This window comes from Sus scrofa, chromosome 4, assembly GCF_054392235.1.
Source record: "Sus scrofa isolate SSC_HxYL_T2T_F1_AM1 chromosome 4, Sscrofa_HxYL_maternal_Yorkshire_Landrace_v2.0, whole genome shotgun sequence".
NCBI classification, from domain to species: Eukaryota; Metazoa; Chordata; class Mammalia; order Artiodactyla; family Suidae; genus Sus; species Sus scrofa.
This window is the reverse complement of record NC_139386.1, coordinates 85322151-85337514: the sequence shown is the minus strand read 5'-3', so window position 1 is coordinate 85337514 and position 15364 is coordinate 85322151. Positions and strand designations below refer to the sequence as shown.

General features: G+C 34.5%; 1 protein-coding gene across 7 annotated transcripts in view; it reads right to left on the bottom strand.

The window, feature by feature from the left end:
- Positions 1 to 15364, bottom strand: part of KIFAP3 (kinesin associated protein 3) — a 184048-nt gene that overhangs the window by 104987 nt on the left and 63697 nt on the right. For all 7 annotated transcript variants that reach the window (XM_021089424.2, XM_085022446.1, XM_005663106.4 and 4 more), the window contains one exon: positions 1798 to 1976. In XM_021089424.2, coding sequence (XP_020945083.1) covers positions 1798 to 1976 — 179 coding nt within the window. The remainder of the gene's footprint in view (positions 1 to 1797; positions 1977 to 15364) is intronic.

Here is a 15364-nt window from a genome sequence, read left to right as displayed (position 1 = left end):
AGCCAAAATCCTGCAGTTGTTTCCTTCCTTTAACCTTGCTGAATAATAATCCTGTTATTCATCTGCAAAATTAGAAATTAATTTACAAAATTCAGACAGGGTTGTAAGGGCTAGTCAAGCTCTTAAAGTCCTGATTCTATAATGCCCTTAAATAAAATGATTTTTTTCCACAGTGAAGATGAAATGCATACCATATACACTAAAAATCCCACCAATCAAATCATTCTCATGACCTTGGATGAATTACCTCAGTTTTTCCTCCTCAATCAAAAAATGAGATTTGATGAGACAATTTATATTTTACCTTCTGAAGCTATGATCTTATCAGAAAATATTTGAGAACATTTTTGATAGAATAAACACATAAGAAAGAGTATTATTTAAATATAAATCTAAGCAATACATAGTAGTGATGGCAAATCAATATGAATTTTGCAAACTACAATATGAATTCTGTACTAAAGGTGAATTTATTCTAAACATATAAATAGAAGCAATTACTTAGGTACACCCTAACTATACTCAGGGGCATATATATATATATATATATATAACCATGTCATATTCTTCATGAATATAAGATCAATGTTTTGATTAATCTAGGTAAACTCAAGCTTAAAATATTATCAGACACACAAAGATCATCAAAAATCATCAAAACTAATGATGAAAATTGCATGCTAATATCTGTGGGTAAAATAAAATTTCATACATTTCAAGTATCAGAATTCAAGGCACTTATCAATCTGATGAATAAGTCTCAGGTTTTCAAAGATCATGTCATGTTATTTAATAGTCCTAGTTCATTAGGTTTTAAAAGAAGTAAAAAGAATAGGTAGAAACACTAAATATTTAGACTATCTTAAGGAGAGTCCACTTATACCGATAATACAGTCACATAATGATCTGTAATAGCATACAACTCTAAAACAGTTTCCAATGATCCAATGATTCTTTTTCTAGAAATCTATGCTAAGAAATTAAACAGATATACAGACAAAGATGCATGTACAGATGTGTCCACTGAAGTCTTAATTATAACAGTTAAAATTATAAATAAAAAGTATCTGAAGATGAAGTATAGTTAATATATGATCTATTTAATATAACATTGTGCTTACAAAGACTTTTTAATTACATGGGAAAAGCAGACAATTTTTATTCCATTTTTACATATTTCTACACTATGTTTTTCAGATGGAGAAATAATATATGATCAATTTATACTATTTCTCAAAGACAACAGAATCAATGCAATATAAGACGGCAAATTAAAACCTACTGTAATGACTCAAATGAGAAATTAAGAGGATATAAATAAAGAGGGCATGAACTAATACAATGGTACTGGGAATAGAAAGAGGATATAGCTTTAAGAGATACTTAAGCAGAATCGACAGGTTGTGGTTACCAGCTGGAATGGTAGATGAGAAAGAAGACACTGAGCTAAACTGAAATTCCATACACTAATATCAGAAATGCAGGAGAAAGAATAGCTTAGGGGAAAATAATAAAACCAGATGACTCTAAAGCACAATCTTAAGTTTATATTACTTTCTATATATTACATTTATTATGGATTCATTCTGTACAATATATTAGGGAAATATTTTTATCCAAAAAACTTCAATTTGGAATGTTAATTAATATGAACCATTTTTCCTAATGAAGCCATTTAAGTGAGTTATTGCTATTATAAAAGTTTTAATCAGCATTATCTCAGTAGGGGGTAAGTGTTTATTTTTTATCAAACCATTCTAACAAAAATAGTAAATGTGCTATTTCAATGTAAGTTACCATATCGTTTTTATTCTCCATAAAAATGCTGAGTTTCTTCAAGAATGACACAACAAGAATAAGCAGCTCAAAATTGTCCCGATCAAGAGCCTTCACCAGCATGTGAACTATATTCTTGTTCCTCATCTTCAGTTCTGTACGTGTATCCTCAGCAAGATTCAGAAGCAAATAAAGAGCAACTAGAAAAGTAAAATAGATGAGAGTTAAATAATTGGCACATTGATTCAATAATTTAATAAATCAGTTTTACTCACTAAAGTAACAGATGTATTTCTTTCTTTTTTCTCTCTCTCTTTTTTTTTTTTTTTTTGCTTTTTAGGGCATCACCTGTGGCATATGAAAGTTCCCAGACTAGGGCCTAATCAGAGCTGCAGCTGCTGCCACAGCCACAACAATGAAGAATCCAACTTATGCCTGTGACCTATACCACAGCTCACAGTAATGCCAGATCCTTAGCCCACTGAGCAAGGACATGGATACTAGTTGTGTTTGTTACTGTTGAGCCACAATGGGAACTCCACAGACATATTTCTAAAAACATAACATACTATAACCTTGAAAATTTAAACAGTTAATTTATTAATTGGAAAACGTATTATTATTGAATATATGCTATATGAAATAATAACATTCTTATGATTCGGAGAAAGACACAGTAACCAAATAAGACAATGATTTAGCTCCCTCTTAGAGCTGTAAGTTTAATAGTAATCAAATAGTAATTAAAAGTATATGTTAACAAATAATAAAACAAGAAAAATAATTTTATACATATAGAAAATGGTAAAATTTCAACAATTAGCAATAAAACCAAGAGCTGGTTCTTTGAAAAGGTAAACAAAATTGACAAACCTCTGGCTAGACTCACCAAGAAGAGGAGAGAAAAAACCCAAATAAATAAAATAAGAAATGAAAAGGGAAAAATCACAACGGATACTACAGAAATACAAAAAACTGTGAGAGAATACTATGAACAATTGTATGCTAACAAATTTGACAATCTAGAAGAAATGGACATCTCTCTAGAGACTTACAGTCTGCCAAAACTGAATCAAGAAGAAATAGATCAACTGAACAGACCGATCACTAGAAATGAAATTGAATATGTCATAAAAACACTTCCTACAAATAAAAGTCCAGGACCAGATGGCTTCACAGGTGGATTCCACCAAACATACAAAGAGGAACTTATACCCATCTTCCTTAAAATTTTTCAAAAGGCTGAAGAAGAAGGCACACTCCCAAAGACATTCTTTTTTTTTTTTTTTTTTGGTCTTTTTTGTTGTTGTTGTTGCTATTTCTTGGGCCACTCCCGTGGCATATGGAGGTTCCCAGGCTAGGGGTTGAATCGGAGCTGTAGCCACCGGCCTACGCCAGAGCCACAGCAACGCGGGATCCGAGCCGTGTCTGCAACCTACACCACAGCTCACGGCAACGCCGGATCGTTAACCCACTGAGCAAGGGCAGGGACCGAACCCGCAACCTCATGGTTCCTAGTCGGATTCGTTAACCACTGCGCCACGACGGGAACTCCCCCAAAGACATTCTATGATGCCTCCATCACCCTAATTCCAAAACCAGACAAAGATACCACCAAAAAAGAAAACTGTATAGGCCAGTATCTTTGATGAATAGAGATGTGAAAATTCTCAACAAAATTTTGGGCAACTGAATCCAACAACATATAAAAAACATCATACACCATAATCAGGTGGGATTCATCCCAGATGCACAAGGATGCTTCAAAGTACGCAAATGAATCAACATCATTCACTACATTAACAAAAGAAAAGTCAAAAACCACATGATCATCTCCATAGATATAGAAAAAGCATTTGACAAAGTCCAACATCCATTCATGATAAAAACTCTTACCAAAGTGGGTATAGAGGGAACATACCTTAACATAATCAAAGCCATTTATGACAAACCCACAGTAAATGTAATACTCTATGCAGAAAGGCTGAAAGCCTTCCCACTAAAATCTGGAACAAGACAAGGATGCCCACTCTCACCACTGTTATTCAATGTAGTACTGGAAGTCCTAGCCACAGGAATCAGACAAACAAAAGAAATGAAAGGCATCCAAACAGGAAGAGAAGTAAAACTGTCACTGTATGCAGATGACATAATACTATATATAGAAAACCTTAAGGACGCAACCCAAAAACTACTTGATCAACAAATTCAGCATAGTAGCAGGATAGAAGATGAACATTCAGAAATTTGTCACATTTCTGTATTCTAACAATGAAATAGTAGAAAAGGAATACAAATATACAATACCCATAAAAATTGCAACCCCAAAAATTAAATACCTGGAAATACACCTGACCAAGGAGGTCAAGGAGGTAAAGGACTTATATGCCGAGAACTATAAAACATTAATCAAGGAAATGAAAGAAGATGTAAAGAAATGGAAAGATATTCCATGCTCCTGGGTTGGAAGAATTAATATCATAAAAACAGCCATACTACCCAAAGCAATCTACAGATTCAATGCAATCCCTATCAAATTGCCCATGACATTTTTCACAGAACTAGAACAAATAATCCAAAAATTTATATGGAACCACAAAAGACCCAGAATTGTCAAAGCAATTCTGAGGAACAAAAACCAAGCAGGAGGCATAACTCTCCCAGACTTCAGGCAATATTACAAAGCCATGGTCATCAAGACAGTGTGGCACTGACACCAAAACTGACATACAGATCAATGGAACAGAACAGAGAACCCAGAAATAAACCCTGACACCTATGGTCAATTAATCTTTGACAAGGGAGGCAAGAACATGAAATGGGAAAAAGACAGCCTTTTCAGCAAGGGTTGCTGGGAAACCTGGACAGCTGCATGCAAATCCATGAAACTAGAACACACCCTCATACCATGCACAAAAATAAACTCAAAATGCCTGAAAGATTTAAATAGAAGACAAGACACCATCAAACTCCTGGAAGAGAACAGAGGCAAAATATTCTCTGACATCAACCTTACAAATGTTTTCTCAGGTCAGTCTCAGAAAGCAACAGAGATAAAAGCAAAAACAAACCAATGATATTTAATCAAACTGACAAGCTTTTGCACAGCAAAGGAAACCAAAAAGAAAACAAAAAGACAACTTACAGAAAGGGAGAAAATCATTTCAAATGATGCAACTGAAAAGGGTTTAATCTCTAAACTACGCAAACAACTTATACAACTCAACAGCAAAAAATGCAACAGCCCAATGGAAAAATGGGCAAAAAACCTGAATAGACAATTCACCGAGGAAGTTGTACAGATGGCCAACAAGGACATGACAAAATGCTCCACATCCCTGATTATGAGAGAAATGCAAATCAAAACTACCATGAGATACCACAACTCACACCAGTCAGAATGGCCATCATTAACAAGTCCACAAATAACAAATGCTGGAGGGGGTGTGGAGAAAAGGGAACCCTCTTGCACTGCTGGTGGGAATGCAAGTTGGTACAACCACTATGGAGAACAGTATGGAGGTACCTTAGAAAACTATACATAGAACTACCATATGACCCAGCAATCCCACTCTTGGGCATATATCTGGACAAAACTCTCCTTAAAAAAGACACATGCACCTGCATGTTCGTTGCAGCACTATTCACAATAGCCAAGACATGGAAACAACCCAAACGTCCATCGACAGATGATTGGATTAGGAAGATGTGGTATATATACACAATGGGATGCTACTCAGCCATAAAAAAGAACAAAATAATGCCATTTGCAGCAACATGGATGGAACTAGAGACTCTCATCCTGAGTGAAGTAAGTCAAAGAGAAAGACAAATACTTTATCATATCCCTTATATCTGGAATCTAATACACAGCACAAATGAACCTTTCCACAGAAAAGAAAATCATGGACTTGGAGAATAGACTTGTGGTTGCCAAGGGTTGGGGGAGGGAGTGGGATGGATTGGGAATTTGGGGTTAACAGATGCAGACTATTGCCTCTGGAATGGATTAGCAATAAGATCCTGCTGTGTAGCCCTGGGACCTATCTCTAGTCACTTATGATGGAGCATGATAATGTGAGAAAAAAGAATGTATACATGTACGTGTAACTGGGTCACTATGCTGTACAGTAGAAACAAAATTGTATTGCGGGAAATAACAATAACAAAAATTAAAAAAATAAAAATAAAAGCACAGGGGAAAAAAAATAAACGAAACCTTAAACCTAAAAAAAAAAGTACAGCTGAATTTGAGGATACTTAAACCTATTTTTCATATTCAAAATATCATCACACAGAAAATGACTATATAAAATTCATTATATAATTGTTACACTAGCTAAAGCTGAGGCAACTAAAATTTGTTTTAGATACCTGTAATAATAAGGCTTAGGTTCTCATAAAAAACTCATTTAATTGTTCTATTCTGACAGTGAGAATTATATATAATGGTAATGCTTTCCATTTTTCATTGACTGACGGGAAGCTACAGAGTTAAATCTGAAAAGTTTCTGTCAAAACGTAGGTAGACTATTATGGCCAACAAAGTCTTTTTGCTCTACTCTACTATGGCTTTGATTTTTTAACTCAATGTTTTAGTATTTCATTAAATATACTCTTATAAACCATCTCTAAGTCTGTATGAAAAAATATAATCATATATTTTATGTATATACATGTGTGCGTATGTATATCTATATATATATAAAAATTTTGGTTTAACAAATATTTCAAATGTACAGGCAATTCACACTATTATATGCCAGGCACTGCACTAGTTGATATAGAAACAGCAACCCATTGTAATTTTTTGTTTTAATATTATCATTTTTTCCATTACAGTTGATTTACTGTCAATCCATTGCAATTTTAAGCCAATTTTATGAGGAAAGAAATATAAAAATTTACAGATGGGGAACTCTAGATTCAGAGAAGTTAAATAACTTGCTCTAGCCACACAGCAAGAAAGTCCACTGGAATTCAAAGCTCACACTTTTACACTACTGCCTCATGCTGACTTTCCATACAAGGCACTAATAAAAGGTTTTAAAGTTGTGTTGAAAAAGCGCATAGTAGACTTCTTCCAATGAAGATACATGTAATGGGTTGATTAGTATTCTCCAAAAATTTCCATCCGCCCACAACCTGAGAATTGGACCTAATTTGGAAATAGGGTCTTTACAGATATAATTAGGGTGAGGTCATAATGGATTAAGGTAGACCTTGAATCTAATGATCAGTGTTCTCATAGAAGAACAGACAACATAACAGACAAATACAGTGGGAAGAAGGCCATGTTAGATGAGAGAAGAGATTGAACAGATGCAGCCACAGGCCAACGAACACCAAGGATTGTCAGGAGCTACCAAATGGTAAGATGAGCCAAAGAAAGATTCTTCTCTAGAGTCTTCTGCATAGCCTTGCTGACATCCTGATTTTGGTTTTCAAGCCTCCAGGACTGTTAAATTTCTATTGTTTTAAATCACCCAGTCTGTGGCACTTTGTTTTGGCAGCTCTAGGAAGGTAACACTATAGAGTATTAATTCCGTAACCTGAATTAATTATAAAACCCTCAACTGAAACAACAACAAAACAGACTAAGGGTTTTCATGACACTAGATAGTAGATAATGAAGAATAGTTATTCCTGAGAGAGGAGGAACAAATGGCATGACTCATGATTGCCCCACAATACTGTCTTGAGAGTTTTTAGTCATGATAGATACAAGGAAAAATCCCAGCAGAACCCCAAAGAATTCCTGAATGATAGATGGAACCAAGGGACCCAAGAAGCCAAGGTGGTCAGAGTTCACAGAAAGGAATACCAGAGAGGACAGTGCTGCAAAAAGAGAGAATTCCAGAGTTCCACAGAGGTCTACCTTGTGTATTGAATACTGGCTGGTCACATGATACTACTGAGATGCAGCAGAACAAAATGAGAGAATAGAAGAAAAAGTACATGGCATGCATACATAGTTAAAAGTAATGCCTATTTTTACCAGCCGTACTGGAAACTTCATAATTCAGGGGCCATTGGGTAGAGTACTTTCATGGGTCTGACTCAGCAGTATGGAATAATTAGCTTCAGACTAAATGTTGTTCATATCTAGACTAACTAATCATAAGAGCAAGATCCAAAAGGGTCAGACTGTTTCCGAGTAATTTAATGATGTCCCACAAAAAAAAAACTCAAGAATAGTTATAGGAATAAAATAATATCTAACAACTAAAAATGTAAATTTCACATTGTCCTACCTCCAATCAAAGACTGTTAGTCATTCAAAAACGCAGGTAGGGAGTTCCGGTCGTGGCGCAGTGGTTAGCGAATCTGACTAGGAACCATGAGGTTGCGGGTTCAGTCCCTGCCCTTGCTCAGTGGGTTAACGATCCGGTGTTGCCGTGAGCTGTGGTGTAGGTTGCAGACGTGGCTCGGATCCCGCGTTGCTGTGTCTCTGGCGTAGGCCGGTGGCTACAGCTCCGATTCAACCCCTGGCCTGGGAACCTCCATATGCCACGGGAGCGGCCCAAGAAATAGCAACAACAACAACAACAACAACAAAAAAGACAAAAGACAAAAACGCAGGTAAAACATAACCCATAAGAAGAAAAAAATCAGCCAACTGAAACTGTCCCAGAACTGACACCACAGTTAGAATAATCAGACAGGAACCTCAGAACAGTTATATAACTGTATTACAAATGTTCTAAAAGTTAAGTAGAGATATGGAGGCTATAAAAATGTCTAGCAATAGAAACTACAATGCCTGAGATTGTATACTAAATGGAATTAACCTCAATTTAGAGACTGGAGAAAAAAAAGATTAGTGAAATTGGAAACATAATTAGAAACTACCCAAAACTAAACATACAGAAAAATAACAAGAAAAATGTAGGGAGTTCCTGTCATGGCTTAGAGCTTAACAAACCCAACTAGTATCCATGAGGACATGGGTTTGATCCCTGGCCTTGCTCAGTGGGTTAAGGATCTGGCACTTCCATGAGCTGTGGTGTAGGTTACAGACGTGGCTCAGATCCCGCGTTGCTGTGGCTGTGACATAGCCTGGTAGCTGTAGCTCCAATTCATCCTCTAGCCTAGGAACCTCCATATGCCACAGTTGTGGCCCTAAAAAAAAATTTTTTTTATCTCTTTAGGTAGGTTTACTCCTAGGTATTTTATTCTTATGGATGTGATGGTAAACGGTATTGCTTCCCTAATTTCTCTTTCTGATCTTTCATTGTTAGTATATAGAAATTCAGTTGATTTCTGTGTTTAATTTTGTATCCTGAGACTTTGCCAAATTCACTGATGAGCTCTAACAGTTTCCTGGTATTGTCTTTAGAATTCTCTAGGTATAGTATCACGTCATCTGCAAATAGTGATACTTTTACTTCTTCCTTTCCAATTTGGATTTGTTTTATTTCTTTTACTTCTCTGATTGCTGTGGCTAGGACTTCCAAAACTATGTTGAAGAGTAGTGGTAAGAGCGTACATCCTTGTCTTGTTCCTGATCTCAGTGGGAATTCTTTCAGCTTTTCACCATTGAGAATGATGTTAGCTCTGGGTTTGTCATATATGGCCTTTCTTATGTTGAGGTACGTTCCCGCTATGCCCACTTTCTGAAGGGTTTTTATCAGAAATGGGTATTGGATGTTCTCAAAGGTTTTTTTCTGCGTCTATTGAAAGGATTATATGGTTTTTATTCTTCAGTTTGTTAATGTGGTGTATCACACTGATTGATTTGCGGATATTGAAGAATCCTTGCACCCCTGGGATAAATCCCTCTTGATCATGATGTACAATCCTTTTAATGTATTGTTGGATTCAGTTTGCTAGTATTTTGTTGAGAATTTTTGCATCTATGTTCATCAGTGAAACTGGCCTGTAATTTTCTTTTTTTTGTGGTATCTTTGTCTGGTTTTGGTATCAGGGTGATGATGTCTATGACAAGGGGGGCAAGAATATACAATGGAGAAGACAGCCTGTTCAATAAGTGGTGCTGGGAAAACAGCCACATGCAAAAGAATGAAATTAGAACACTCCATAACATCACACACAAAAATAAACTCAAAATGGATTAAAGACCTAGATATAAGACCAGATACTATAAAACTCTTACAGGAAAACAGAGGCCAAACACTCTCCAACACAAACGACACCAACATATTCTCAGATCCACCTCTTAGATTAATGACAATAAAAACAAAAATAAACAAATGGGACCTAATCAAACTTAAAAGTTTCTGCACAGCAAAGGAAATCCTCAACTAAACAAAAAAAAGACAACCCACAGAATGGGAGAAAACCTTTGTAAATGGATCGACTGACAAGGGATTAATCTCCAAATTTTACCTACCGCTCAATACCAAAACAACAAACAACCCCATCAAAAAATGGGCAGAAGATCTCAACAGACAATTCTCCAAAGAAGACATACAGATGGCCAAAAAACCCTCATGAAAAGATGTTCAACATCACTCATTATTCGAGAAATGCAAATCAAAACCACTATGAGGTACCACCTTACACCAGCCAGAATGGCCATCCTCAAAAAGTCTACAAACAATAAGTGCTGGAGAGGGTGTGGAGAAAAAAGAACTCTATTACACTGTTGGTGGGATTGTAAATTGGTGCAACCACTGTGGAAAACAGTATGGAGATTCCTCAGAAAACCAAAAATAGAACTACCATTTGATCTAGTAATCCCACTCCTGGGCATCTATCCAGAGAAAACCATGACTCGAAAAAACACATGTACTCAATGTTCATTCCAGCACTATTTGCAATAGCCAAGACATGGAAACAACCTAAATGTCCATCAACAGAGGAATGGATCAAGAAGATGTGGTACATATACAAAATGGAATACTACTCAGCTATTAAAAGGAACAATATAACGGCATTTTTAGCAACACGAATGGACTTAGAAATTATCATGCTAAGTGAAATCAGTCAGACAATGAGACACCAACATCAAATGCTATCACTTACATGTTGAATCTGAAAAAAGGACACAATGAACTTCTTTGCAAACAGATAGTAACTCATAGACTTTGAAAAACTTATGGTTTCCAAAGGAGACAGTTTGAGGGTAGGGGATACACTGGGGGTGTGATATGGAAATAGTATAAATCTGGATTGTGATGATCACTGTACAAGTATAAATGTAATAAAATAATTGGGTAATAAAAATTTTTTTTAAAAATTGTAAAAGACAATAAAAAAATTAAAAAAAGAAGAAAAAGGTAAAGAGTAATCATCAGTGAACTATGGAACAACTTCAAGTGGCCTAATACACATTTTATTGGAATCTCTGAAGAAATGATAATTGATAATTTTCCAAATTTAATAAAAAAATATAAATCCACAACCCCAATAAGGTCAGTGAAATCCAAGAGCAAGAAACATGAAAAAAGCTACATGAAGGCACAATGTAATTGAATTGGTCAAAATAAATTATGAAGTGACCATATTAAAGCAGCCAGAGGGAACAAACCACATAAAGAGATTAAAAAAAGATACGGATGTCAGCAGACTTCTCATCAGAAACAATGCAAGCATGTCAAATGGAACAATATGTTTAGCAAGTAGAAAAAAATCTGTCACTCTGGATTCATAAACCAGCAAAAAAATTTCAAAAACAAAAAAAACCTAAAGAATTTCTCAGATATAAAATGAAATAATTCATCATTAGTAAATCTATCCTGTGACAGACGGAAACATGCATCTACACAAAAATAGTAGAATCAATGCCAACAGTAATTATCTATGTAAGTATATATGAGTTTTTTCTTAATATTTAAATATTTTTGAACTAAAAGTGACAGTCATACAAAAAATAATAATGTATCATAGGTTTTATAACATATATATATATTATATATATATATAAAATATATTAACTTCATGGTAACCACTCATCAAAAATCTGTAATAGATACACACACAAAAAAGAGAAAGGACTCCAAACATAACACTAAATAAAGATAGTCATCAAATCACAAGAGGAGAGCAAAAGGAAAAAAAAAAGGAACATAAAAGGACTGCAAAAATGACCAGCAACCAATTAACGAAATGACCAAAATTACATACCTCTCAATAACTGAAAACAGGCTAAAAGCTCCAGTCAAAAGACATGAAGTGGATATAAAAACAAAACCCAGATATATACTGCCTATAAGAGAATCATTTCAGATCTAAAGATACAAACCAACTGAAAATGAGAAGATGGAAAAAGATATTCTATGTAAATGGAAACAAAAAGAAAAATGTGGTAGCAATACTTACATCAGATAAACAGACTTTAAAAGATTGTACCTACAAAGGATGTTACATAATGATACAATATACTGATCACTTCATCAAGAAAATACATCGAGTTAAAATATATATGCACATGGAAACAAAAAAGACCTTGAAGAACCAAACTAACCTTGACGATGAACAAAAATAATGGAGGTATCACACTCTGATTTCAAATCATACTAAGAAAGCTACTATAATCAAAACTGTATGGTACAGCACAAAAACAGACATATTTTAATGGAACAGAATAAAGGATCCAGGGATAAACTCACTCTTAGATCATCAATTAATCTATGACAATGGAGGTAAGAATGTACAGTGGCTAAAAAAGAGCCTCTTTAGTAAATGGTGATGTGAAAACTAGACAGCTATATGCACAAGAATCAACCTGGACTACTTTTTTTTACACCATATACATACATAAACTCAAAATGAATTGAAGCCTTAAATGTAAGACCTGAAATCATAAAGCTCCTTGAAAAAAACATAGGCAGTATACTCTGACATCAGCCTTGGCAATAATTTTTTGATATGTCTCCTCAAGCAAGGGAGACAAAAGTACAAGTAAACAAATTGGACTATATCAAACTAAAAATTTTTTCCACAGTGAAGGAAACTATCAAGAAAATAAAAAGGCAGCCTAGTGAATGTGAGAAGATATCTGCATATGATATATCTGATATAAGGGGTTAACAACAAAAATATATAAAGAACTCACACAACTCAACACTGAAAAATCAAACAACTCAATAATGGGCAGAGGATCTGAACAGAAAAATTTCCAAGGAAGATGTATAGATGGCCAACATATACATCAAAAATACTTAACATCACTAATCACCAGGCAAGTATAAATCAAAACCACAAGGATATATCACTTTGCACTTGTCAAATGGCTATTATCAAAAGAACAACAAATAACAAGTGTTGGCAAAGAGTAGGAAAAAAAAGCCACCCTTGTGCACTGGTAGTGAGAATGTAAATATAGCGACTATAGAAAACAGTATTGAGGTTCCTCAAAAAATTAAAAATAAAACTTTCATACAATCCAGTAACTCCACTTTGGGGTATTTTTCCCAAAGAAAACTAATTTGAAAAGATAGGTGCACCACTATGTTCACTGCAGTATTATTTACAATAGCCAAGTTATAGATGCAACCGTAGTGTCCACTGAGAGATGAATGAATAAAGAAATGTGGTGTACATATAGATAAATATACACATAATATACAATGAAATATTACTTAGGCACAAAGAAAATGAAATTATATCAACTGGGACATGTATGGACCTAGAGGGTTATTTTGCTAAGTGAAATAAGTCAGACTGAAAAAGATAGTGTATAATTTCTCTTACAGGTGGAATCTAAAGAACAAAACAAATGAACAGACCTAACAAAATAGAATATAATACAAAGAACAAAGTGGTAGTTGTCAAAGAAGAGGGGGATGGGTGGCTGAGTGAAATAGATGAAGGAGATTAAGAGGTACAAACTTCCAATTATAAAATAATTCATAGGAATGTAATATATAGGAACAGAAATATAACATTGTAATATCTTTGTACAGTGATATATGTTAACTACACAGATCATTTTATAAGGTAGAAAAATATGAAACATGGTATATATCTGAAACTAATGTAATATTTAAGTCAATTATTCTTGAATAAAACACTAAACTAAGTATAATGGAAAAAATAAAAATCGTTAAAAAAGAAAAACAGATCTCAAATAAACATTAGGTTGTTATTTAGGTGTTTACATCCCAAGTAACTAAAAAAAGAACAAATGAAGCCCAAAGTTGTCGAAGGAAAGAAATAAAAAAAGATCTGCACAGAAATAATGAAATTGAGAACGGAAAAAAAGGAAAGACCAATGAAACTAAGAATTTTTTTCAAAAATAAACAAAATTGACAAACTTTCAGGTAGAATCACCAAGAAAAAAGAAAGAGTACTCAAATAAATCAAACTGTATATAAAAGCAGACATTTATGCCTGATATGACAGAAACACTGGGGTTCTTAAGAGAATAATATGAACAATTATTTGCCAACCAAGTTGGATAACCTAGAAAAAATGGATACATTTTGAGAAACATACTACCTGCCAAGACTGAATCATGAAAGAGGAGAAAATCTGAGCAGACCAATAATAAGTAAGAAGACTGATCAGTAATCAAAACCCTTCAACAAAGAAAAGTCCAGGACCAGATGGCTTCACAGGGTAATCTCACAAAATGTTTAAAAAGAAGAATTAGTGCCAATCCTTCTCAAGCTTTTCCACAAATTGAAGAAGGAACACTCCCAAATTTATTTTGCAAGGCCAGCATTACACTGAAACTAGGTAAGGACATTGAAAAAAGGAAAACTAGAGACCATTATCTCTGATTAACAGAAAAGCAAAAATACTCAACAAAAATAGCAGCAAACCGAATGTACCACCAAATTAAAAGAATCATACACTATGATCAAGTGGTATTTGTCTATGAGATACAAGGATAATATCATACTCAAATCAGTAAGTGTGATACATCATATTAATAACATGAAAGGTAAAAATCATATGATCATCTCAATAGAAACAGAAAAAGCATTGGAGAAAATTCAACATCCTTTCATGATAAAACTCAATAAAATAGGAATAGAAGCCAATTATCTTAACATAATAAAAGGCCATATATGAAAATCCTACTGCCAACATCTACACATTGAAAAACTGAAAGCTTTTACTCTAAAATCAATAAGGCAAGGATGCCTACTCCTGCCACTTTTGTTCAAAAATACTGAAAAAAATAGCCAGAGCATTTAGGCAAGAAAAATAAATAAAAGGAATACTAATTGGAAAGGAAGATGTAAGATTGTCTGTTTGCTGAAGATATGATCTTATATATAGAAAATTCTTAATACTCCACCAAAAAACTGTTGGAACTAATTAATGAATTCAGTAACATCTCAAGATAAAAAAAAATCAATACACAAAAATCATTGCACTTCTATACACTGACAACTATCTGATAAAGAAATAAGGAAAATGATCTCATTTACAACAGCATCAAAAAAAAAATTAGGAATTAGGGAATTCCCATTGTGGTGCAGCAGAAGTGAATCCGACTAGTACCCATGAGGATGCAGGTTTAATTCCTGGCCAGGCTCAGTGGGCCAGGGATCCAGCATTGCTGCGAGCTTTGGTATAGGTCACAGAAGTGGCTCAGATCCTGCACTGCTGTGGCTATAGCATAAGCTGGCAGCTATAGCTCTGATTTGACCCCTAGACCGTGAACTTCCA